The sequence below is a fragment of the Stegodyphus dumicola genome, chromosome X1, assembly GCF_044657685.1.
Source record: "Stegodyphus dumicola isolate Sdum_Otavi_A_Nest chromosome X1, ASM4465768v1".
In the NCBI taxonomy this organism is placed as follows: domain Eukaryota; kingdom Metazoa; phylum Arthropoda; class Arachnida; order Araneae; family Eresidae; genus Stegodyphus; species Stegodyphus dumicola.
The window spans coordinates 82,314,944-82,341,300 of record NC_140780.1 but is presented as its reverse complement, the minus strand read 5'-3'; the positions used below and the strand labels follow the sequence as shown (position 1 = coordinate 82,341,300).

At 34.3% G+C, this 26,357-nt stretch overlaps 1 protein-coding gene across 5 annotated transcripts in view; it reads right to left on the bottom strand.

The window, feature by feature from the left end:
• Nucleotides 1-26,357, bottom strand: part of Ufd4 (ubiquitin fusion-degradation 4-like) — a 405,607-nt gene that overhangs the window by 56,380 nt on the left and 322,870 nt on the right. For all 5 annotated transcript variants that reach the window (XM_085808305.1, XM_085808308.1, XM_085808306.1 and 2 more), the window contains 2 exons: nt 22,045-22,201; nt 19,871-19,953 (listed from right to left, as the gene is read on the bottom strand). In XM_085808305.1, the coding sequence (XP_085664431.1) occupies nt 19,871-19,953; nt 22,045-22,201 (240 nt within the window). The remainder of the gene's footprint in view (nt 1-19,870; nt 19,954-22,044; nt 22,202-26,357) is intronic.

Here is a 26,357-nt window from a genome sequence, read left to right as displayed (position 1 = left end):
TTCTTTATTATAATATGTTATATCAAAGGGTTCAGTTTGTTATCATTACTTCCCCCAGTACTTAGAGAAAATGATGTACTGCGTGCTGATCTTATAATATCGGTAACAGTACTTTCTGCAAGGGTTTTCACAATAGCAGTAGTTTTGGTACAGCTGCAGCTAAATTTGTTTGATATAGCAGAATTCGAAAATATTCCTTTGAAAAAGCTCTTTAGGAATGATCCAAAATGGAAATCGATAGATTATGTTCAATTCAAAATTGAACAAAATAGCACTCGGTTTTTATAGTATCTGTTTCATCATCTTTACAGTGCCAAGTTCTTTATGCTTTTGAAAGAAACATGTTGTTTACAGTCACCCTTTCTACCATGCACAACTGAGAAGTTTTTGTTGCATACACTGCAATGTGCCCGATTTACAGAAATTTCAGATGATTTAAATGCATAGAAATTCTGAAGAATATTAATCTTTAAATTTCTCCTTTTATAATTTTAGCACCTTCATTTGAGGCAGCATAATTAACAAAAAACTTCTGGCTCAATCACAGCTCACAATACACACATGCTACGCTCTCGTCGCAATCTAAACAATAGAGCCGAGGCAGGCTAAACAAGTCCAGCAGCAAAGAACTTGGGTGTGCGGGGAACGATTGACAAGTCATTAACAGTTGGAGTTACTGATCTATGACTGGCTATTCTTCAAAATCAGCAATGCACTCAATATATGATGATATATTGTGATATATGATGACACAAGTATTCAGCCAAACATCAGATGAATTGGTTGCTTCCATTTTGCATACTAGTTCTCCTACCCTGTTTATGTAAAATCTGTAGTTTTTTCCATACTTTTCGTAGCTCATAATTTTTCACGAATTTCCGTAGAAACTACGGAGAATCTGTAGCAGTTGGACGTTATATATACTGCATACAAAACAATTACTGCACATAATCAAAATATTGATACCATTTTCATCATATGCATAGTGGGTTACTGCTTTCCTGTGATTTACAAATCAGAAGACTAAAGGTGTAATACTAACTAGGGCACTAACACCACACTAAGTGGTACTAAACAGAACCACTGCCCCCCCAATTAAACTAGAGAGTGATACCAACTGCACAGAGAACCAACTTCTATTACACACAATCAAGTACTGATTCAAAATCAACACATTGGGTATTTATGTTAATTGCACACTGGACCATTGTTATACTACAAGCAATAATAGGATTCACTGTTTTAGACAAACAACATCCATTTGTTGAGGCATTAAGTCAGAAATTCTCCATTAAAATGAATTGTCTGCGATGCTTTGGCTCAATTACAGATACCCCAATGGGATACAGCAATTATCCAGGGTAATGTGAATCTCAAGTAATACAAGACATGTTTCAAACAAAAAAAGCTCGCACTGCTGCTTTATTGGTGCAAGAATTATGCGACTGCGTATGTTCACTGCTGAGATACTTTTCATGTCTCCTCATTAGAACAAAGAAAATGTGTTCAAACACTGCAAAAGGACATGAAAGAATGTGAGGATTTCTGTTGAATGTTAATAAGGCTCTGGTACAATTTTATGCAGCAGCATGGAGGCAACCAATAAATGGGCTTTTCTTAAAACATTATTTTCCAAAATCCAACTATTTTTTTAATTGTTTACAAATGAGCAATGATATTGACCAAATGTACAATGATAGCTTACAAACTTGAAATAATAAAAACTGGGAGGTTCTTGTGAGGAAAACCTGGAGGACAGCATAGCACAGCAACAGTATTTCAAAATAATGCCACACTGATTTGTATTCAGTTTATAATGCCCGATTCCAATTTCTGAATAATTTAAAAATGATTTTGATGTAAAATATGTCAATACTTGATTAGATATTCTTTGCATAATTTTCCTTCATGATTACGTTACACTTTTGTATGAAGAAAACTCTAAATAGGGGAAAAAATCTTTTATTTATCAAAGCACTGCACCTGGTCAAAATATCCAGACAACTAGAGTTGTGGAGTCGGAGTCATGGAATTGGATTTGGGCAGATTTTGGGGTAAAATGAGTCGGAGCTGGAGTCGCTAAAAACAGGTCGACTCCGACTACAGTTTTTGTTCGAAAGTTTGAATTTGAAATGAAATTAAAGTGAATTGAAGAAATTAATGACAAACTGAGTTATTATTTTTATTTATGGACTATATACATTAATACATACTGTATTTCACGGCATATGAGACACACTTTTTTTCCTAAATTTGGTCTCAAAAAAGTCACCTGCGTCTTCTATGTGAAGGACACAGGTTAACGTTCAATACTGAATGCTATTTTTAGCCCGGATAAAGGTCTAGACACACATAACTTTTTCTACATCTGCCATAATTATTTTGCGCATGCGTGAAATATTTGTCGCCAAAAAGCGCGAAAGCTTGAAGCTGATGTCAAAGTTCGAACAGGTTCAACGGTCACATTATGTCTATGGAGCCTTTCCTTCTTTATATAGACTTTCTTTGACTCAGCTGACACACATGTTGGTATCGGTGTTTTTCTGTATAAACGTGTCGGTATCAGTGATTAAAACTATTTGTTTAAAAAAAATACCCTGGAAAATATGACTACGGGAAACAAGAGATTAAGCTATACAATTCAGTATATACTAGGAGTGTTAAACTATGCCAAAGTGCATGGAAACAGAGACACAGCAAAGCATTTCGGTCCACCACCTACCGAAAAAATTATACTTATTTGGCGACTGCAGGAAGATCAACTGAAGACTGCTAAAAAACAAAACATAACCTTTGATGCCCAGCTGCATCTTAACTTGAAAATGCCGTAAAAATGTGGGTGATAGATAAGAGGAAATCTGGGATAAGTGTTTCAACCAACATGATAATCAATGAGGCCAAAGGGTTTGCAGAAAAACATGGGAATCAGAACTTTTCAGAGTCTCAGGACTGGCGCTACAGGTTCATGAAAAGGCAAGGCTTATCAATGCATACAAAAACAACTATTGCACAGAAAATACCAGCAGATTATGAAGAAAAAGTATTACCATTTCATAGGTTTGTTATAAATGCACTCAAGAAAGCTTCTTTTGAGCTCGGTCAAATAATAAATATGGATGAAATTCCACTCACATTTGATGTACCATCCAAAAAGACTGTGAGTATTAAAAGATCTAAATCAATAACATTAAAAACCACAGGTCATGAAAAAACCCGATATATGGTAGTTCTAACATGTTGTGCTGATGGCACAAAACTACCACCGTTTTTCATATTCAAAAGAAAAACTTCCAATGGGTGGAATTGTTCACGTTCATTCGAAAGGTTCGATGGACGAAGCTGGAATGAAACTGTGGTTAGAGAACGTATGGACAAGGCGACCTGGTGGACTCTTAAGAAAACCCTCTCTTTTGGTTTTGGATCAGTTTAGCGCCCATAGAACTGAAACTATAAAGAATAAAGCGAGAGAATTAAAAACCCAGATAGCTCTTTCCTGGTGGATTGACTAGCCAATTGCAGCCTTTATATGTATCGGTGAATAAGCCATTTAAGGAAAAAGGTGCAAGAATGATGGAACAAGTGGATAGAATCACATCACGCCTTCACACCCTCAGGTAGAATGAAGCGGCCCTCTATTTCACAAGTGTGTGAGTGAGTAAAAAGATCTTGGGAGGATGTAAAGGCTGAAGTAATTTTTAAGTCCTTTAATGCTCATATGATGCAAATGATTTATATTCAAGAGATAACCATTTCGGTTTTTCGTTGGAACTACAATTTTTGAATTTTGGTCAGGAAAAAAATTTGAGATGTTTTTCCACTTTTTAGAGCAAACATAATACAATCATTTTCTTTTATTCTTATTTTTCGTCTAGTGAAAACTTCTTTTGAGCTCGGTCAAATAGGAAATATGGATAAAATTCCACTCATATTTGATGTACCATCCAACAGGACTGCGAGTATTAAAGGGTCTAAATCAATAACCATAAAAACAACAGGTCATGAAAAAACCTAGATACATGGTACATACTTGCCAACCTATGACACTCAAAAATCGGGAGATTTTCACAATTTTAAAAAGACTTTTTAAATGAGGAAAATATAGTTTTTAATAATGAATTAACTTTAAATAGTAACTAATTCTTAAATGCAAGCAACACAAAAATACCTTACACATAAAAAACATTTTTATTACTTGCATCGTTTAAGAAAACAAAACAAAACAAAAAAAAAAAAAAAAAAAAAAACAACAACTTTTAACCATTTTATGTACAAATGGTATAAACAGTGGCAGATTTTGCTTTCTTTAAGAAAGAAACTTCATAATTTCGTTCATAGCAATTGCCACGTAGGCCTGCTTTCACTAATAAAAGTTTTCTAATGTGTCATCACTAATATTAGATCTAAATTTAGTCCTCGTTTTCGTAACAACATTGGAAATCCTCTCACACTCTGCATTACTATGGGGAACTGTCAAGATGGCCAACATAATTCTAGACAGTTCACTATATTTTAAAATTCCATCAGCATCTTTCAGTTTTCCAATTAAACTCCACTGGGTGTCAATCCTAGCTGATTTTATAACTTCATCCAAGTTTTCTAATTGTAAACTGCTGTTATGCAGCTGTTGGAGTTTCAATTTTTCCTCCGTTTTAGAACTCCTTTCAAGATAATAATAAACATCAACAATGCGTTCATCCACATTTATTGGTAAAGAAGCTACTCCTTTTTCAGCTGCTAAATTTAGGAGGTGACAGGTGCACCTCATAATCTGCAAATCTGAATTTTCTTTTCTGAAGATGCCTGCAACACCAGTCTTCAAGCCTACCAATACTGGTGCATTATCGGCACCTAGCGCTAAGCAATTATCCAGAGGGACTGCATTTTCTTTTAAAGTTTTAATAATTAGCTGTGCTGTATTAAAGCCTGTCAAATGTTCTTCCAAAGTGGGGACAGAAAGTAAACTGCACTCAATTTCTGAAGACTCTGGATTAAAAAAAGAAACAACAATTGGATACAGTTTTGAATCGGTATTATTGCTTCCATCCGTAGAGATGCAGAACGGAGCTGTTTTAATGGATCAATAACTGAAGATTTATTTTTCAAATCCATTTCTTTAACAATTGCACCTCTTTTGGTTCTTGCACTTAAGTATTTCTTAGCGATTTCATTATCAAGAAACATTTTTCTAAATAAAGCTGCAGCCTGATCCGATGCATTCAGTGGCAGGTTGTGCTCCAGTAAAAAGCCAGAGAACAGACATTCTGCATTAATAACTTTTTGGTTCTTTATTTCCGAAGAAAAATTTAATTTTTCGTTTTTTTCAAAACAGCTCATGTTGCCCTTGTGTTTTTGTGTACGCACATGTTTGAGACCATCCGCCCTTCCACCATGCGAAATCGAAAAATCGCAACGACAGGCGGTACACATCGCAAATTTATTACATTTCCTTGAAGAAATAATGGAAGGAAAGTCAACTGTGTACGATTTTTGAGACGTAAACGAGTATTTCACCTTTCTCGCAGACATAACAAAAGATGATAATTTCTAAAACTATTTCCCGAAGGCACGTGTACTCACACAACTCAGGACAAAATGACCGAAATAACTAAAGAACATCCAAATAACAGTTTGTTTTGTCCTCATTGGCTAATATATGCCAGATGACACACAGTGGAGCACGATGCCCATTGGAGAACTGGAGAAGGACGTTTCTGGATACGTATATGCTCTCACTCACAAAGCAGAAGTTATGTAATTCGCAAGGTTTTGTTTTAGATATAATGTAGAGAAAATTCATTTGCTTCGGACGTCCAAAATCACTTTTTTTGTTCATATAACAAAGTATTAAGCCAAGTTCCATAAAAATCGTGAGAAATTTTAATAAGAAAAAGTCGGGAGAAATATATTGTAAATCGGGTTGGCGGGAGAGCGGTCGAAAATCGGGAGAGTTTGCAAGCCTGATGGTAGTTCTAATATGTTGTGCTGATGGCACAAAACTACCACTGTTTTTCATATTCAAAAGAAAAACTCATCTGAAAGAAAAACTTCCAACGGGTGTAATTGTTCATGTTCATCTGAAAGGCTGGATGGACAAAGCTGGAATGAAACTGTGGTTACAGAACGTATGGGCGAGGCGACCTGGTGGACTCTTAAAAAAACCCTCTCTTTTGGTTTTGGATCAGTTTAGTGCCCATAGAACTGAAACCATAAAGAATAATGCGAGAGAATTAAAAACCCAGATAGCTGTCTTTCCTGGTGGATTGACTAGCCAATTGCAGCCTTTATATGTATCGGTGAATAAGCCATTTAAGGAAAAAGGTGCAAGAACGATGGAACAAGTGGATAGAATCACATCACGCCTTCACACCCTCAGGTAGAATGAAGCGGCCCTCTATTTCACAAGTGTGTGAGTGAGTAAAAAGATCTTGGGAGGATGTAAAGGCTGAAGTAATTTTTAAGTCCTTTAATGCTCATATGATGCAAATGATTTATATTCAAGAGATAACCATTTCGGTTTTTCGTTGGAACTACAATTTTTGAATTTTGGTCAGGAAAAAAATTTGAGATGTTTTTGCCACTTTTTAGAGCAAACATAATGCAATGATTTTCTTTTATTCTTATTTTTCGTCTAGTGAAAACTTCTTTTGAGCTCGGTCAAATAGGAAATATGGATGAAATTACACTCATATTTGATGTACCATCCAACAGGACTGCCAGTATTAAAGGGTCTAAATCAATAACCATAAAAACAACAGGTCATGAAAAAACCTAGATACATGGTAGTTCTAACATGTTGTGCTAATGGCACAAATCTACCGCTGTTTTTCATATTCAAAAGAAAAACTCTTCCGAAAGAAAAACTTCCAACGGGTGTAATTGTTCATGTTCATCTGAAAGGCTGGATGGTCAAAGCTGGAATGAAAATGGTTACAGAACGTATGGGCAAGGCGACCTTGTGGACTCTTAAGAAAACCCTCTTTTTTGGTTTTGGATCAGTTTAGCGCCCATAGAACTGAAACTATAAAGAATAAAGCGAGAGAATTAAAAACCCAGATAGCTCTTTCCTGGTGGATTGACTAGCCAATTGCAGCCTTTATATGTATCGGTGAATAAGCCATTTAAGGAAAAAGTGCGAGAAAGATGGCACATGTGGATAGGAGAGCCACATCACACCCTCAGGTAGAATGAAGCGGCCCTCCATTTCACAAGTGTGTGAGTGAGTAAAAAGATCTTAGGAGGACATAAAGGCTGAAGTAATTGTTAAGTCCTTTAAGAAGTGCGGAATCAGTAATGCTTTTGACGGAACAGAAGACGACGCATTATTCGAAGAAGGTGATACTAGCGATGACGGAAACAGTAGTGATGACGATATTCTCGTTTTCGATGATGATGATAGTGAAAAGGATTTTTATGGTTTTGAAAGTGATTAAAGTCTCATTTCATGATAGGCCAAGTTTTCCTTAAATCTGTGTTTTTTGTTGTTTCTGCTTTATTTTGTATTACGTTTGATTGCTTGCTGTTCATTCATTTATTCATTATTGAAATTTACATATCATGTTCAAAATAGCTTGCTGTTTGTTCATTTTCCCTAATGAAAATATGTTTGATAATTGCATTCAATGATTGTTTATTTTGCTGTTACGAAACGAGAGAACTAAAAGAAACCATATTTTAAGTTATTATGGTACTGCGCGAGAGCGCGGACTAGCGAGACTTTTTTTCTTTGTGTGTGGCTTTCTAAATAAGGGTGCGTCTTATATGCTGGCAAATATGGTAGTTATTTTGTATTTTATTTTTTATGACATATTATAAATATTTATCTATTTTTTATGACATATTAATAAATAAATATAAGGGAGGAGGATGGATGTGATATTTGCCTTTAGTGAACTGATTTAGTTGCTTCATTTAATGACAAATCTCACTGCTATATTTAGGTAAGCAGCAAGAACTCCAAAAATTGATGCCATTCTTAGGGAGTGAGCAGGAAAAGGAGGAATTACTGATCAAGCAACAAGATGAGGAAGTACATAATTGATAATATAGAGGTTGTTAGAATTAAAAAGTGTAGATAACCCTAATGTTTCACTAACAGAAGGACTGTGGAATGATCTTTCAGAATTGTAAATTCTCTCTACACCATATATCACCACAAAAAAGCTACAATCTGAAGAATCAACAGCAGGCGAGAATGGAAGAATGTGATGTTTGTTCTTTCTGACATGGAGGGTTAATTGCAGAAGGAATCATTTCTTGAATGAAGAAAAAAGAAACTAGTTTGCTAGACAATGAGATATTGCTGTGTTCAATATATGTCAACCAAATATTTGTTGGAATGACAAACAAATTAAGAAGGCAAAAAAAGCCATCTATGAACTTTCAATAGGAGTGAAATTATTTACAGAACAATTGGAATGTTTAAATCAGGACAGTCAAACTGCAGACATTGCAACTGAGTTTCTATCATCCTCTTTCAGTGATAAATTAGATTTTGAGAAATAGTTTTGAATACTATTGAAAAGGCTAAGGCAAAGCGAATGAAAATAAAGAAGCAACAGCCTTCAGATATGAAAATGAAAAAATACAAATAAGATTTCTACACTGCCTTTGAAGAAATAGAGAAATATGATTATTCTTGCAAGACACCTGTTTTAGAACTTATAAAAATCTATCCTGAAATGTTAAGAGAAGTAGCCCTTAGCCCTAACAGTAACAGATCTTCTCTCTACTCAAGTCAGTGTGGAAAGGCTCTTCTCAGCTCTGAAGTTTATCAAATCGGATCTATGGTCCTCCAACAAAGAAGATCTTGCAGAAGCTATACTGTTTCTTACAAATAACTAATGCCAGTTTTTCTATTTCATAATACATGCCAATTAATATAAACAATTTGCTATGCCATAATTTTTTTTTTTTTTTTCCGTAGCATCTATTACTTCTTTTATATTAAAATAAGTCGTAGCCCATGTGTATAATATATATATATGAGGAAGTCAAAGTCTTTAAAATTCCAGGAGTCGGACATTTTTCCTACTGACTCCACAGCCCTGCGGAAAACCCTGGAAGTGGATCTGGCAGGTGATGTAAGTTGATGCATAATCAAAAGCTATAAAAGTGCTAGTAGTGGTTTGTCAGTCATATTTCTGTATCTGTGAGATAATGATTAAGTCAAAGGAGTTTAGTGACTTTGCTTGTGGTGGTTAAGAAGGATGCCACCATGGTGAGAAATCTGTTTAAGAAGTTTTGGACACTCTTCTTTGTCAATATACTGAAATTGCAGAAAATAGAAGGGGCAGGTGGAAAAATCGGTAGATGCAGCCACAGAAAAGGGTAGTGAAACAAAATTGCAAGTTTTGTTGGTCGAAATCGCTGAGGAATTCCAAAGTTCATTAAGCTATAGTATTAGCAGCAGGATTGTTCAGCGAGAGTTAAAAAACCTGGGATTCCATGGTCGTGCAGCAACTCGCAAGCCAAACATCGCTCCCCAGAATGCAAAATGTTGATTACAATGGTGTAAAGCTGACTGCAATTAGACAGTGGACATGTGGGAAAAAGTTCCTTGGAATAATGAATCTCATTTTAAAATCTGGCAGTCCAATGGACCCGTCTGTCTGGGTTAGGGGAATGCCCGGCGTGCACTTCTTAACTGCATTGCGCCGACTGTAAAATTTGGTGGTAGCAGCATTATGGTGTGGGATTATTGTTCATGGTTTGGCCTGGATCCCTTAGTTCTTGTTGTTGGAAGCATGAACATTGAGATGTATGAGGACATTCTGGACAGTGCTGCTCTCCTAAATCTATGGCAAAATTTTGGGGAAGGCCTACTTTTCTTCCAACAGATAACTGTTCCATTCACAAATCAACCCTTGTGCGACATCGGGCACTTCACCATAACCAATGATAATAAAATTATCAATATTACAGTTTTAATAATTATTAATGTATCTCTTTTATTATTTTCCACAACTATACAGTTGTCAAGCAGCCAATTCATACTGGAATTTTGCATGTACTGAAATGCAGATATAAAGTAGCTATTCAAAAACCAATGGAGCACTGACATCATTCTAGAAATACCTTAACATTAAATCTGAAGCATGCGGCATTGGAATATCATGAAAGGATGTGTTTGCAAATATTTTAAAAAAAGTTTGCCATAATTTATAGTCTGCTACCAAATTTCATGATGATCACGGAAGCCATGAATCTGAATGTTTTCGGATATCAAACAAAAAGTGAACTTTTCTGATTTATGGAATATCAGATGAAATGCTAAATGAAGATTATGTAACTAAAGTCTTACACTAAGATGACAATGCCTCAATGATCAATCAATCAATGGAATGGGGTGGTAACACCCGCCTAACGCTAGAATGCGCTGAGAGCGCCATTGAGAGTGTGCTGAGTTTCGATGCAGTTGCTCGATGGAATGTGTGACGCAGTTGTGAGATTTCGAGATATGATTATATTTAATTAAATCAATTTATATTTTATTGATTCGTGATTATTGAATTTGATTTATTGATATGAGATGATATGTTTTGCTGAACTCACCACACTTTCGACAAACTTGGATTACCACTGAACCTCAAAAACCACTGATGCGCATTTGGTGCACCTTCGCCAAGAACAAGGTAAGAGAATTTTTATTGAATTATTGAAACTGAATTATAAATGGATAGAAATTAAATACGGCTGAAAATCTGCCAAAGTTGAAGAAGAAACGCAGTTCCGTGCATTCGATGTTGACGAAATTAATTAACAAAATAGAAGCTGCTATCAACAACGAAAACGAAACAGTTGATCCGTTATAAGCATTTTGGGAACAATTAATCGGAAAAGAAACTGATTTAAATTCTTTAAATGATGAAATTGAAAATCTTTTGAGTGTCGAAACAATATCTGGAGATATAGAAGCTTCAGAAGAAATAAAATAAAAAATTTTTTGGAAATCGAAACTTCATTCTAAAATAAAGAAATTGAATTCTGATTCTATCCAAGTGGATACAGTTTCACAAAACACTCAGCTGATTAATAATGAAACTGAAAATATAAATATAAAATTGCCTAAATTACATATTAGTAAATATTATGTTAATTAATCTGGTTGGTTAGATTTTTACAATTTATTTGAAAGCTCTGTTCATAATAATCCCAAATTAAGCAAAGTTAATCAATTTAATTATTTGAAGTCCTATCTCGGTGGTACCGCAGCAGTATGTACTAGTAGATTTGCTATTTAAGTGATGAAAATTATGATAAAGCACTTGATTTATTGAAAGAAAGGTTTGGAAATAAAAACGTTTTGATTAACACTCATTTGAATGTTTTGCTGAATTTATCTCCGGTTAAAAATCCTAACGATGTTATAAGTTTACAAAATTTATATGATAACACGGAAACGCAGATCAGAAGCTTAGCTTCTTTAGGAATTACAGGTGAATCATATGCAAATCTATTGACACCAATTTTAATTAAATTAATTCCTTCAGAATTTGTTTTAGAATTTAATCGCATTCAAGGCGATAACGAATTTGACTTCATAACTCTTTTGCAATTCATTAATAACGAAATTCGAAGCCGCGAGAGATCCTTTCCAATAAATAATTATAAATCATCGAATCAACGAGTGCACTTATGTTCCTCGCAAGAGAAAATAAAAAATAAAAATTCTACTTCTGTTAGACACAACTCTTTAAGACCTCCGCATAAGAGGGAGAATTCTTTGCCCTCCCCACACACGCATGAATTCCTGGTGTCAGTCGAAAATATGTGTTTATTTTGCAGCAAAGGTCATAAAATCAGAATCTTGCTCTACATTTAATGCAAATGAACGGAGAGATATATTGAAGCTGCGAGGTCAATGTTTTCGTTGTTTGACCCCAAACCATCGAGTAAAAGAGTGTTTGAAAAAGAATTTGTGTCCCATCTGCAGCAAACCTCACCATGTTTCAATTTGTTTTCGAAATCAAAATAATCCACACATTATTTCTCCAAAGGAAGAAACCGATAATGTCGTATCGGCGAATATTGTATCTGCGAAAATGAATATGTTACAAACATGTTCAACCTTAATTGATAATGGAAAAGAGCAGGAAATTGTTAGAATTTTCCTGGACAATGGTTCACACCGCTCCTTTGTTTTATCAGCTATTTCCAAAAGATTTAATTTTCCAGTTGTTAGAAAGGAAAGCCTTTCTATTTGCGCATTTGGTGCTAAGGAAACGGAAACAAAATCATTTAATGTAGTTAAACTTAAAGTAAAGAATAGAGATGATCCAAATTTATGCATAGAAATTGAAGCACTGGAGACAGAACATATTTCGGGCACACATTTACCGACTCTCGATAAAAATATTGAGAAACAATTTAGACGTTTAAAAAATGTACAACTAGCAGATTGTTATGAATTTAACAATAAAGAAATATCAATACTAATAGGTGCAGATTACTATTATGATATTTTCACTGGTCGAATTACACGCCTAAGCAAAACCCTCATTGCAGTTGAAACAATATTTGGATGGTGTTTGCAAGGCCGAACTACAATGAGTGTTATGGTAAACGAATCCAATATTTCCGATCAACTCAAGGAATTTTGGGATTTAGAGAATTTGGGTATCGAGGCAGAAGTAGCTGAAATAGAACCCACTGAGAAAGATATAATGAGTGAACTTGAATCCGGAATTACATATCAAAATAAGCGATACAAAGTGAAATTGCCCTGGAAATCAAATATAAAGACATTGTTAGAAAATAACAAGCAGATAGCAATGAAAAGATTTTTGAGATTGAAATCATCTTTTAAAAATAACCCGTCCTTATCTTGTGAATATAACACTGTTCTAAAGAATTATCTTACAGAGAATATTATTGAACCTGTCCCAGTTGATGAAGTAAATTTACGCCAAAATACATTTTATCTACCTCATCGAGCTGTAATACGTACGGATAAGACTACAAGCAAATTACGCATTGTGTTTGATGCTTCAGCACATGCAAAAGGTCAATTATCTTTGAGTGATTGCTTATACACAGGACTTAATTTTATGCCTAACCTATTTCTTCTTTTGATCAGATTTAGAACGAATACGATAGCATTTGTTGCAGATATTAAGATGGCTTTTCTCCAGATTGAAATAGATGAAAGTGAACGAAACTACACCAGGGAATCTGGGAAGAAGATCCAGGAACTGAGGATGAAAACAAGAAATTGGAAATTTTTCGGATGACAAGGGTGTTATTTGGAGTGAGATCTAGCCCGTTCCTCCTTGCAGCCACAATCAAACATCACTTGAAAAGGTACGTAGATATATTTCCTCTGACTTCTAAGCATCTTAATGAATCATTGTACGTCGACGATTTTATTTGTGGGCAAATCACTGTTCGATAGGCTCTAAAGACTTGTAAAGAGAGTGTAGACATTCTAAAAGAGGCAAGCATGGACCTTCGAAAGTGGAGAACCAATTCTCCTGAGCTAAGTAAAGAATTAAAGAATTTAAACTTCAATGTAGATCAGGGTGAAGAGTCTTTAGATACAAAATTGATAGCTTCAAAAGTTTTGGGAATTGGTTGGGATGAACAAACTGACACGTTTTATTTCGATACCAGAAATCTGGAAACATTTCTTTTAAAAAGAACTAACACAAAAAGACACTTACTACAAGCAGTAGGTCGACTTTTCGATCCAGTAGGTTTTATAGGACCGTATACTATTAGAGTTAAGTACCTGATACAAGAAATTTGGGGTTTAGGATTAGACTGCATACTTGCCAACCTATGACACTCAAAAATCGGGAGATTTTTCACAATTTTAAAAAAACTTTTTAAATGAGGAAAATATAGTTTTTAATAATGAATTAACTTTAAATAGTAACTAATTCTTACATGCAAGCAACACAAAAATACCTTACACATAAAAAACATTTTTATTACTTGCATCGTTTAAGAAAACAAAACAAAACAAAAAAAAAAACAAAAAAAAAAACAACAACTTTTAACCATTTTATGTACAAATGGTATAAACAGTGGCAGATTTTGCTTTCTTTAAGAAAGAAACTTCATAATTTCGTTCATAGCAATTGCCACGTAGGCCTGCTTTCACTAATAAAAGTTTTCTAATGTGTCACCACTAATATTAGATCTAAATTTAGTCCTCGTTTTCGTAACAACATTGGAAATCCTCTCACACTCTGCATTACTATGGGGAACTGTCAAGATGGCCAACATAATTCTAGACAGTTCACTATATTTTAAAATTCCATCAGCATCTTTCAGTTTTCCAATTAAACTCCACTGGGTGTCAATCCTAGCTGATTTTATAACTTCATCCAAGTTTTCTAATTGTAAACTGCTGTTATGCAGCTGTTGGAGTTTCAATTTTTCCTCCGTTTTAGAACTCCTTTCAAGATAATAATAAACATCAACAATGCGTTCATCCACATTTATTGGTAAAGAAGCTACTCCTTTTTCAGCTGCTAAATTTAGGAGGTGACAGGTGCACCTCATAATCTGCAAATCTGAATTTTCTTTTCTGAAGATGCCTGCAACACCAGTCTTCAAGCCTACCAATACTGGTGCATTATCGGCACCTAGCGCTAAGCAATTATCCAGAGGGACTGCATTTTCTTTTAAAGTTTTAATAATTAGCTGTGCTGTATTAAAGCCTGTCAAATGTTCTTCCAAAGTGGGGACAGAAAGTAAACTGCACTCAATTTCTGAAGACTCTGGATTAAAAAAAGAAACAACAATTGGATACAGTTTTGAATCGGTATTATTGCTTCCATCCGTAGAGAGGCAGAACGGAGCTGTTTTAATGGATCAATAACTGAAGATTTATTTTTCAAATCCATTTCTTTAACAATTGCACCTCTTTTGGTTCTTGCACTTAAGTATTTCTTAGCGATTTCATTATCAAGAAACATTTTTCTAAATAAAGCTGCAGCCTGATCCGATGCATTCAGTGGCAGGTTGTGCTCCAGTAAAAAGCCAGAGAACAGACATTCTGCATTAATAACTTTTTGGTTCTTTATTTCCGAAGAAAAATTTAATTTTTCGTTTTTTTCAAAACAGCTCATGTTGCCCTTGTGTTTTTGTGTACGCACATGTTTGAGACCATCCGCCCTTCCACCATGCGAAATCGAAAATTTGCAACGAGAGGCGGTACACATCGCAAATTTATTACATTTCCTTGAAGAAATAATGGAAGGAAAGTCAACTGTGTACGATTTTTGAAAAGTAAGCGAGTATTTCACCTTTCTCGCAGACATAACAAAAGATGATAATTTCTAAAACTATTTCCCGAAGGCACGTGTACTCACACAACTCAGGACAAAATGACCGAAATAACTAAAGAACATCCAAATAACAGCTTGTTTTGTCCTCATTGGCTAATATATGCCAGATGACACGCAGTGGAGCACGATGCCCATTGGAGAACTGGAGAAGGACGTTTCTGGATACGTATATGCTCTCACTCACAAAGCAGAAGTTATGTAATTTGCAAGGTTTTGTTTTAGATATAATCTAGAGAAAATTCATTTGCTTCGGACGTCCAAAATCACTTTTTTTTTTGTTCATATAACAAAGTATTAAGCCAAGTTCCATAAAAATCGTGAGAAATTTTAAGAATAAGAAAAAGTCGGGAGAAATATATTGTAAATCGGGTTGGCGGGAGAGCGGTCGAAAATCGGGAGTCTCCCGCCTAAATCGGGAGAGTTGGCAAGTCTGAGACTAGGATGAAAAATTGCCCAAACAGTTAGAAATGGCTTGGAATAAATGGTGCAATGAGATCCAAGATGTAAAGGAAATAATTATTCTCCGATATTATTTTCAAAATTCTTTGCCCAGTCATGCAATCACTATTCAATTACACTGTTTTTCAGATGCACCTAAGAAAGCTTATATTACTGTTGCGTACTTACGTATAGAATTAAAGAGTGGAAATATCATTTCTAGGTTTGTAGCATCAAAGAGCAGGGTAGCTCCATTAAAAATCCTTTCGATTCCTAGATTGGAACTTATGGGTGCACTTTTGTCTTCAAGATTGAGCAATAAAATTGTAACTGCACTAAGTTTTCCAGTTACTTGATATTTTTGGACGGATTCCTTAATACCTTATTACTGGATCAAAGGTGATCCAAATAGACATAAGGTGTTCATGAAGAATAGAATAAAAGAAATACAAAAATACAGCAATCCAGAAGAATGGCATTATTGTATAGGAAAGAATAATCACGCCGATTTGATTTCTAGGGGTTTATCCTTAAGCGAGCTCAAGAATAATCAGCTCTGGTGGCATGGACCCCGTTGGTTGACAATGAATAATACAGCATGGCCATCCTCCTTAGAATCAATGGAAGAAAGCAAAGTAGATGTCGATAAGTTAGAGTTTAAGAAGTCAGTTGTTGTAAATGCCACTGTTGAAAATAGTAAAATGAAAATGATTTGATCACAAGATATTCATTCCTCAATCAGTAAATTAATTAGGATAACTGCTTTATGTTTGAGATTTATAAATAACTGTAATGCAAACCCAGAGTTGAGAAAAGACTTCATATGTGCTTCTGAGTTAAGACATGCTACTGAAGTTTTAGTAAAACTCGAACAGTCAACTGAATTTCAAAGAAGTGCTTGAAAAACGGACAATCTATTCCAAAAAATAGTAAAATATCATCTCTGAACGTATTTCTTGACAAAAATGAGGTACTAAGAGTAGGTATTTAGAATTTCAGAAACATCAGATACTCTTGCCAAAGGCTCACCATTTCACTAACTTAGCTATTGAATATTATCATAGAAAATCCTTACATTCTGGGGTACAGACTACATTATCTTTAATAAGACAGTCATATTGGATACCGTCTGGTCAAGATCGAGTTAGAAGAGTAATAAATAAGTGCATGACTTGCTTTAGAACGAAGAATCAAACGGTAAGCCAGATGATGGGTAATCTACCTAGGGACAGAGTCGTACCTTCTAGACCTTTCGAGAAGGTCGGATTGGATTTCGCACGACCTATAATCACGAAACCTAATTTGAAAAGGTCAAAGGTGACTTTAAAGTCTTATATTGCATTATTTATCTGTTTTTGCACTAAAGCAGTGCATTTAGAAGTTGTTTCTGAGTTAACAACAGCAGCTTTTTCTAGCCTGTTTACGACGATTTATTGCCAGAAGATCCAAACCAGCTGTTATCTGGAGCGATAACGCCACGAATTTCAAAGGTGCGAGAAATATTCTTAACGCCTATAATGATATTTGGAAATCTAACCCAATTCAAGGATTTAGTGCAGAAGAGGGCATCCAATGGAAATTTATCCCACCAGCTTCTTCCTCACTTTGGCGGACAGTGGGAAGCAAACATAAAACCAGTGAAACGGATTTTGTTAAGGGTAGCAAAATCAGCTATCATGAATTTTGAAGAGTTAACTACTTTAGTTACTCAGATAGAAGCAGTTCTGAATTCCCGTCCATTATCACCACTTTTTTCTGATCCGAGTGACTTACAGCCTTTAACTCCGGGACATTTTTTAACAGGAAGTGCTATGTTATCCTTTCCTGAACCACATACTGCTTCGGATTCTCTTTCTTTTCATTCCAGGTGGGAACTACTTCAAAGCCAAATTTTGGAGAAGGTGGCATTCCGAGTATCTAAATCAACTACAGAATCGTGCCAAATGGAGCAGTTCGAAACCAACCATGCAGATTGGTCAACTAGTACTGCTGAAGGACTCCAAGCCCAATCCTTTGCATTGGCCTCTAGGTCGGATCCAACAAGTGTATCCTGGTGCTGACCGTCTGGTCAGAGTAGTTGAAGTTAAAACCTCTACAGGTGTTCTTCGGCGAGCCATCAACAAAATTATAACCATTTAAAGACTGAATGAACTTGAAAAACTTTTATTTTATATTTCACAGTTTACCAATTTAATATTTAGTTTAGTGTAATTTTAGTGACTTTAAATTTATTTGAATATCTGGAAATTGAAATGTAAACTCCATCGGAGTTTAAGCGGGGAGAATGGTAAGACCCACCTAACGCTAGAGGGCCATTCAGAGTGTGCTGAGTTTCGATGCAGTTGCTCAATGGAATGTGCAACGCAGTTGTGAGATTTTGAGATATGATTATATTTAATTAAATCAATTTATATTTTATTGATTGGTGATTGAATTTGATTTATTGATATGAGATGATATGTTTTGCTGAACCACCACACTTTCGACAAACTTGGATTACCACTGAACCTCAAAACCATTGATGCGCATGGGGAATATCTGCAGTATGGTTTTAACCCAGAAAATATCACTACTTCGGCCTCGTGACATACCATTTCAGGGGGGGGGAAATCTTCCTTCATACTAAATATCTCTTTCTTAAAGAAATATTAACGAAGAATTTTTTAAATTTCATAATATTTACACATTACCTTACTAGATTTAAACTGGTCTAAAATTAAGAAATTTCTGAAATCACTGAAGTCCTAAAGCCAGATTTTGGACTTTATAATGCATTTACTAAATTGCCTACAGAAGATTTGGTAGGTTATTTGAGTATGGAAAAGCAAGCAAGGACTATCTCCTTAAGGGGAGGAATACCTATGTGGAGAGCTTTCTCGGGAAAATTGTTTCATATTCACATTATACATGGAAAACTATGAAAACCACTCAAACAACCAGCCTGTTTACCTCATTCCAAACCCAGGTTAAACTACCAATATTCAATGGTTTTTAACAACTTAGTTACCGGTAGCACTCTACTACAGAAAGGGGGAAGGAATTTATAAAATCAAGTTACCTAGTACCTAGTTATCATTAAAAATACATAGCCATCCTCTAAAAAATCCAACAACCTTCAGACGTAATTAGAACTATATCAAAAGTACTGCTGTAAAAAGGCTGTACAGGTTAAAGGTCCACTTTTGTCATCTTTTGCAAAATCTACAATTAAGTCCAAAACATTGATAGCGAAACACATTCTGGTGTAACAAGCTCTGAAATTGGATCAGACTGAAAAAGTATCATGTTGAGGAATGAATCAGGTTTATTTGTCCTTCAGCTGGATGACAATGAACTGCACATGAAGACAGCCTTCACTCCATATCACTGTGAACAACATAATGCATAATGTCTGATACTACTCATCTTCACAGAGCTATAATGGTCTGATTCTAGGTCAAAGATATTCCATGACAAGTTGTAGTGTTTATCAAGCACAAAATTACCATTTATACAGAGCATCAACAAAGAATGTCTGTGCTGTGGTGCAACTCTCAGTCTAAATGATATCTGGGCCTTTCCTCAATCACAACTTATTGGATATATTAAGATACTGGTAACAATTATGATTTTAGCAATTAGAGAATCTGTGGCAGCAAACTGCATAAGGAAGGACTGGCAATGTAAGAACAAATGTCCTTGTGCATTTTACCAGAGCCGGCTATACATAATAAGTAATGGGTCTGGACCCACGCTTCCTTAATTAACCGACTGATCATTTTTCTCCCTTCATTATTTTACCAAGTTTTAACAGCGTCAAAAATGTTTTTTAAGCTCTGGGATTTTTTTGTGGGGGAGGTTATGCAATATGTTAACAAAAAAGAGAAATTCTTAAAGCTGCTAAATTAGAGTACATACTTCCATACCAGATTCTTAGAAAAATGCATCCCATAAACTAGTTAAAGTAAACTACTAAGTATTTTCAAAAATATACATATTATAACAAATTTTCAAATATGACAAGCTTACAGAAATAACATTCAAGTGATGAAACAGAAAAACTAAACTTTATCTCATACTTCTCGAAGAGAAAAAACCATTAACAGCTACAACAACACTTAAATATCACACCAATTCAGATTAATACACTATAAATTTACCTGAAGCTGCTGGACTAGCTTGGTAGTTATCTTCTTACTTATAAAGTTTTCAGTTGGGACTTTAAAAGCAGTATCTTCCCATGCTAGAAGTAAAACGAATGTTGGTAAAATGATGCAGATATAAAAAAAAACTAGTTTCAATAAGATGACAAGAAAAAATTCTTTTAGCTTAGGTAATGCAGAAGTAAATTTTAAGAAATGCAGCACTTTATAAAATGCAGCATATTTAAAAAAAAATTAGCAGGCTGGAACAGTACATATTGAAAAGTACATGTTTTTAAATTGGAGTGGTTTGAAGAAGGGAAAAATAAACTACAGCTGTTTGAGTGGACATATTTGTTCCCTCAAATCAGAACCTGATATTCTGAGATTTTACATTTGAATTTTCTTTAGCTTTATTTTACATTTTAAAGAGAATTAAAAATTCACCATGCGCATGCTATACTTTGTGCAAGCCCCTGAATTTATGCTACTGGAAACAGAGATAATGGAAACTTTCTTTGCCTTTCTGAAAGACAATCTGATTGCCACTGCAAAAATTGGCTCTACGCCAGCTGCCCGAATGACGCACACACAATACATATTTGCCAAGAATGTGATCGCTTTCAACATTCTCACAATTGCTTTTTGGGGGATCGCTGTTATGAAATTCCCTGTCTTTTCCAGATTTTGATTAAAATAGTTAAATTCTCTGATTTTCAACCCGACTTTTTTGGTCAATTTTCGATTTCCCTCACTTTTTCCGGTTTTTCCTGGTAGCGTGGTAACTCTGATGCCAGATTAGATCAATAAATCTTCTATTTTGTATGAGGTTTGCTAATTATAAAAATAAGAGTACATATATGTGTTAGCTGAAATGACGTGTAACATAGGAACAAGAACTACAACATATTGCCAAATACTGTTTTTGTTATCACTAAATGTGCTTGTGCTGGGTTTACTAATTATAAAAATGAAAGTACTTAGGTGAAATGTGCAGCATAGGAACAACGTGATAATGGGAGAGAAATAAACGTGGAGGCACTAATGGGAGAATTTTGCAATTTTTTAGAAGAGGCACTGAAATACTTAACAGTTCCTTGCACAAAAGAGAGTAAATCACAAATTTTCATACTTAATAATTTTAATTAGCATTGCTTTCTTAAAGAAATGCTTATTTAGAAGTGACAATAAATAAAAAAAATAAACAATTACTTTATGCTATATGCTAAGGTTAGTAAGTTCACAAATTTTGGTCAGTTGCAAATATTATTTTATATTTAAAAATTCATTGGGCAATTCAGTATTTGCACATGGTTAGCACATGAATACATATTTCCCAAGTTATAGATCACATTCCAACTCTTCACTAGATTACTTACAGAAATCCAAAGATTTTATGTTGTAATCATGGGCTCAAACATTACAGAACATCACTGAAATTTTTATGAATTTGTTTTGTTCAGTAAATTATCTTTTAAGGGCAAAAGCCGCAGCAGCTGCGGCATTATATTAAATAAATGGTTTTTCCATATTAGGTCAAAATTATATTATTAAGTCATATTAAAAAGTAGTTTACAAATTACTTTTCACATATAATCAAACTTTTGTTTCACTCTGCACCTAGTGAATGTACAGATAAGCAAACAAAGTATTAGAAGATACTTAGCTGTAAATAATGTAAATAAAAGCACAATTTTTTTAAGAGCTAGGCAGGTAGCATACTATATAAATTCTGATTCCTAGTTCCAAAACAGTAGTGTTCGTTTAAACTATGGCTGCTTGGAATATATTTGGCATTGCTTTATATGTGAATAGTAAATTTATTTCTCAAATATAATATTTTGACAATCACAAAGCCTGCACACATCACAGAAAGAAACTGAATCTTTTCCAACTTAAAAACACTTACATAACAATACATGCAAAATTTATGATGAAAAATTACTTCATTACATCACAATATAATAAAGTTTTCAATTGCAGAAGGGAAACATACAGTGAAAAATCTTTATAGGAATTAATATGACTTTTTAATATATGAAAAATTGTAACTTAATAATGCTTTGAAAAGTTAAAAAAAACATGCAATTTAAATCTGTACAAGAATTTACTTTGGAAATCTTTTAAAAGAGAATGAGATGACTGATGAACTGATGACTAGTTTATGGTAAACTAGTTAAAGTGGAACATACCTACAGAGCTTTCTTTTGAAAGAACATATACTAATCTTAGGACTTGCAATACTTCTTCAACAGTACAACCTGTTGGCTCCATTGAAACAGATGGTAAGTTACATGAACTGATGGTTCCAGCAGCTTGATTCCAAGTTTTATTAGAATCTTTAGAAATCTGAAATTAATTGGGAAGTTCTTCAGTTTATCAAATATGCATGACTTCCAATATTATAAATTCAGATACAGCACACAGGGATGTAAGTTTTTAATAAAATACATAGCTGACCACTAAAAAATTGTAAAACTATAAATGACAAGAGATATATGCAGTACAAAGTTTTAAAAATTAAATATTAAAAGTGTAAAATATTAAAAAGTTTTTTTTGTCTGCTTGGCATGCCTTTGATATTTTTTCATAATAAAATAAATATATGGGAAGTAGAGTGGAAATTCTTAATTACACTCGGGCACAAAATAAAAACAATTATTTATTGGCATAACTCTGTATGTGCAATAATTTGGCTCCGTAACTGCCTTTTTGCTTGACATGCATCTCACAATGAAATATTTTTATAGCTACATTGAAATAACTTTGCAGCTACTGAATAACTTTTGTCCAGAATTGCAACCTAGTGAATCCTTATTTATTATTTTCTGCTTTCATTGCCTCATGACAATGAAGAAGTAATTCATGCAGCCAGGTTAAACAACTAAATAAATATTAGTAACTGTACACCAGATGGCATTTTGACCTCTTATGTTGACATTATGCTCCATTATTACAGATTTAAGCTAACTGTACTGTGATGTGATGAGTGCGTTGAGACGGTGAAATCTAACAGAAATTTCTTTCCATATTTGGGGGGGGGGTGAAGAGAGAATATGTAAATGATACTCGTATGGCAAAAGATTATATTTACTGCTGTTTAAATTAAGGATAACTGATTTGTTATTCAGCTAAGCCCAGGACCAGCAACAGAGCTGGTGCAGCTGCATTGGGGCAAGTGCAAAATTTTTATAATTTTGAGAAACACCTGGCAACAAAATTAAAGTATTGCAAAAGCTTCAGAATTTAGGACAACTACTGAGACACAAAATTTAGGAGGTGGTATATTTTTTAGAATTTAAGGAGGCGTTTGAGAGCACAACTCAAGACAAGGACTGCACCAAGCTGCAAAATGTCTACTGCCAGCATCCAGATAAAGCCTTAAGTATATCTGAGAAATCATTTATTCAAAAGGAATTATATAAATCTTACATATCTGCAAGAAAGGCATAAATATAATAAATAACTAAAATAATATAAACCAGACTTAAATCCATCAGTGCGAGATGGAAACACAACAAAATTTAATGGTACAACATGTCAGTCAGCAATTTCATGATACATCACCAATAATGTAAAGCAGAGTCTTGATAATTTTATGATGACAGCCATGACTCTGAAGGTCCTTAGATATTAAAATTTGCTTGTGCAAACAAAAAGTGAAATTTTTCAGTTAATGGAATTTGTGAAAAAATGTGTAGAAGTGCTAGTTGCACTTTTTAAAATCTCAATTAATTCATGCTGTAGCTTTTTTGCCGAACTCAATGAACTGGACCCTGTTAGCACATCATCCATGTAAAAATCACTCTGTAGAACTGCAGCTGCTAATGGAAAATTTGCGAACTCATCTATAGCAAGCTCATAATGTTCACATGGCAAAAAAGGTGCACTTACTATGCCATAGGTGACCGTGTTCAACTCAAACGTTCTAACTGAACCATTGATTGACTCTTTCCACAAAATTCTCTGTAGCTGCCGTTGAATAGGATGAATCAGTATCATTCGGTACATCTTTATTATATCCACTGTAAAAGCATAAATATGTTTTCGGAAATGTACCAAAATTAAAAACAAGTCCTCTTGAATAACACCACCATTAAACTGAATTGAATTCAGCGAATTACCTTTTGACATTGCAGTCGAAGCATTGAACACTACTCTCAAAGGTGTCGAACTTTTCTCAGGGCGATTAATACCAAGGTGTGGAATATAATATTTCCGCTTTTGCTCATCTTTATCTTTCACTTCAGTCATGTGACCTAGTTCACTATATTTATGTAGAAAATCAGAGTACAATAATAAGTAATTTTCATCCTTACTTAAACGAGTCCACAACGAGTTCAACCTCTTAAGCGCGATTTGTTTTAAATTCCCTAAACACATTGGATCTTCCTTAAATGGTATCTCGACTATTTTGTGGCTTCAGTCCTAGAATAGTTTTTGAGAAAATGCTGTTCTCAAATTTCTGCTTCTTTACTCTTAGAAATCTCAGACTCTCTTTCTACGTTTTCAATTTCCCAAAACTCTCTTACTGCTCTTTCTAACTCCAAATTATCTGTAATAAGGCCACAATATAATTTACTTTCCCCTTTAGCAAGAAGAGTCCCACTTACATCATAGCTGAAAACACTATTTTGTAATCTTAAATTTGAATCCTGAAGGAAAATTCGATCTGGTTTTAAAAGCTCATAGAAATCTTCTGCACCTATCAGAAATTCAATTGGGCCTGGCACAAAAAATTTGTCATCTGCTAAATTGATGTTATCTAAAGATGAAACATTAATTTCAAGAGGCCGAGAGGGCACATATTCTGTTATTTTAGGAACCACCAAAAAATTTAAACTTAAATCGAAACTTGTCTCTATTTAAAATAGTTGCACAAACTCTAGATTTTATATTCAAAGACAAATTATTTATTCCTGAAACAGAAATGTTAGTCTTTTCTCCCTTTAATTGAAGCAAATCTGCTAAATTTTTGCTCATAAAATTTGAATCACCACCGACATCTAACAAACATCTAACTTTAAAATGTTACCCAATGCATCTTTAATTAAACAAACAAAAGTGCTGAGTAAGACAGCTTTTAATTCATTGACGAGATTGCACTTCGTTGAGAATTAAATTTTGATCAGTACTCACTTTAGCTTTCAGAGGTTGAAATGATGGAGCTGAAGTGCCCAAATTCAAACGAGTATTTTTATTTTCATGGCTCACCACCTGCGCAACTATGTACTGAGTTTGCGTGTGTTCTGAGACGCCACCAAGAGATGTGCACTAACTATGCGGCTTTTTGTGTAATTCATAGACAAAGTTGGTCTAACAGAAATTTTTCCTTATAATGACAATGCCCCAATCATCAGTCAACTAATGGATAGTGAAATCAGTAGTCTTGTTCTAAATGCAGAAAATATACTGACTAATAGTGAAGAAAGTGACAAAGAGGTTGTGGAGAATGAAAAAATTTTTATTGGCAATTTAGTGGGAATTTTCAACATGAAAATTACAGAACTTGAATAATTGAACTTTGAACAAGGAATTATGTCTGTCTATAGAATTAAAGAGAAAGTATTATTAAGTATTAAAGTATTAAAGAGAAGTAAACACTTCATTATTTCATAAGCTACTATAGGGGAAATTCACCAGTACCATGATGGAGTATTTCATAGTCAATTCTTCTACAAGTGTCAAGCTTCATAGAATTGTAAAAGCTTAAAATTCTAATCCTTTTCACCTTGGAAAAATTACTGGAAAGTAAGTGCTGTGCTAAAAAGAAACATTTTTTTCATCACCTTGCATTGATAAGATGCTGAAATCATGCTCTGTGTGTTTCATGAAAGATGTGAAATAAAGTTTTTTGTTAAAATTTTTCGGAAAAATTCTGGACATTCCTTTAGCAGCTGAGTGGTAAAGTCACTGAATACCAATATAATAGTTCAACCTGGGTTCAATACCAGGTGAATGCCAGCCTTGCAGGGTATTTTGCATGATTTTTCCTATGTCTAACTTCGATGCGAGACAATTTCCAGTACACAGTGCCCCATGAAGGCATCACTTCCCTTATGCAGAGAACCCTTGCATGCTTTGCAATACTAAAATAAACCATTTTTTATTCTGACATAGCTTAGTCCATTTCCTTTCAGACAACTTCGTTTGACTGTCTTTGTTTTATTTTTACTTCCTTGTACAAAGTAAAGAAAGTACAGTTATTGCAAAAAATTTCCAGTATCATATTTCCATGAAAATGTACATTATAACCATGCTCGAAACCATTTGAATGATGTTTTTGCATAATATCTGTATTTAAGAACAGAAAAAGGAATTTTTTTTTTGCTAAAACGGTTTGTAAATTGCATGTACATACGTATCTCACATAAAACTCAAGAACAAATAGCCATAGAACATTGAAATTTTGCATGTGGGACTACTATAAACATGTACTTGTGACACTCCCTTTTTTTTATTGCAACTGGCTCCACCAATTGCAAATAAATACATATATTCCCAC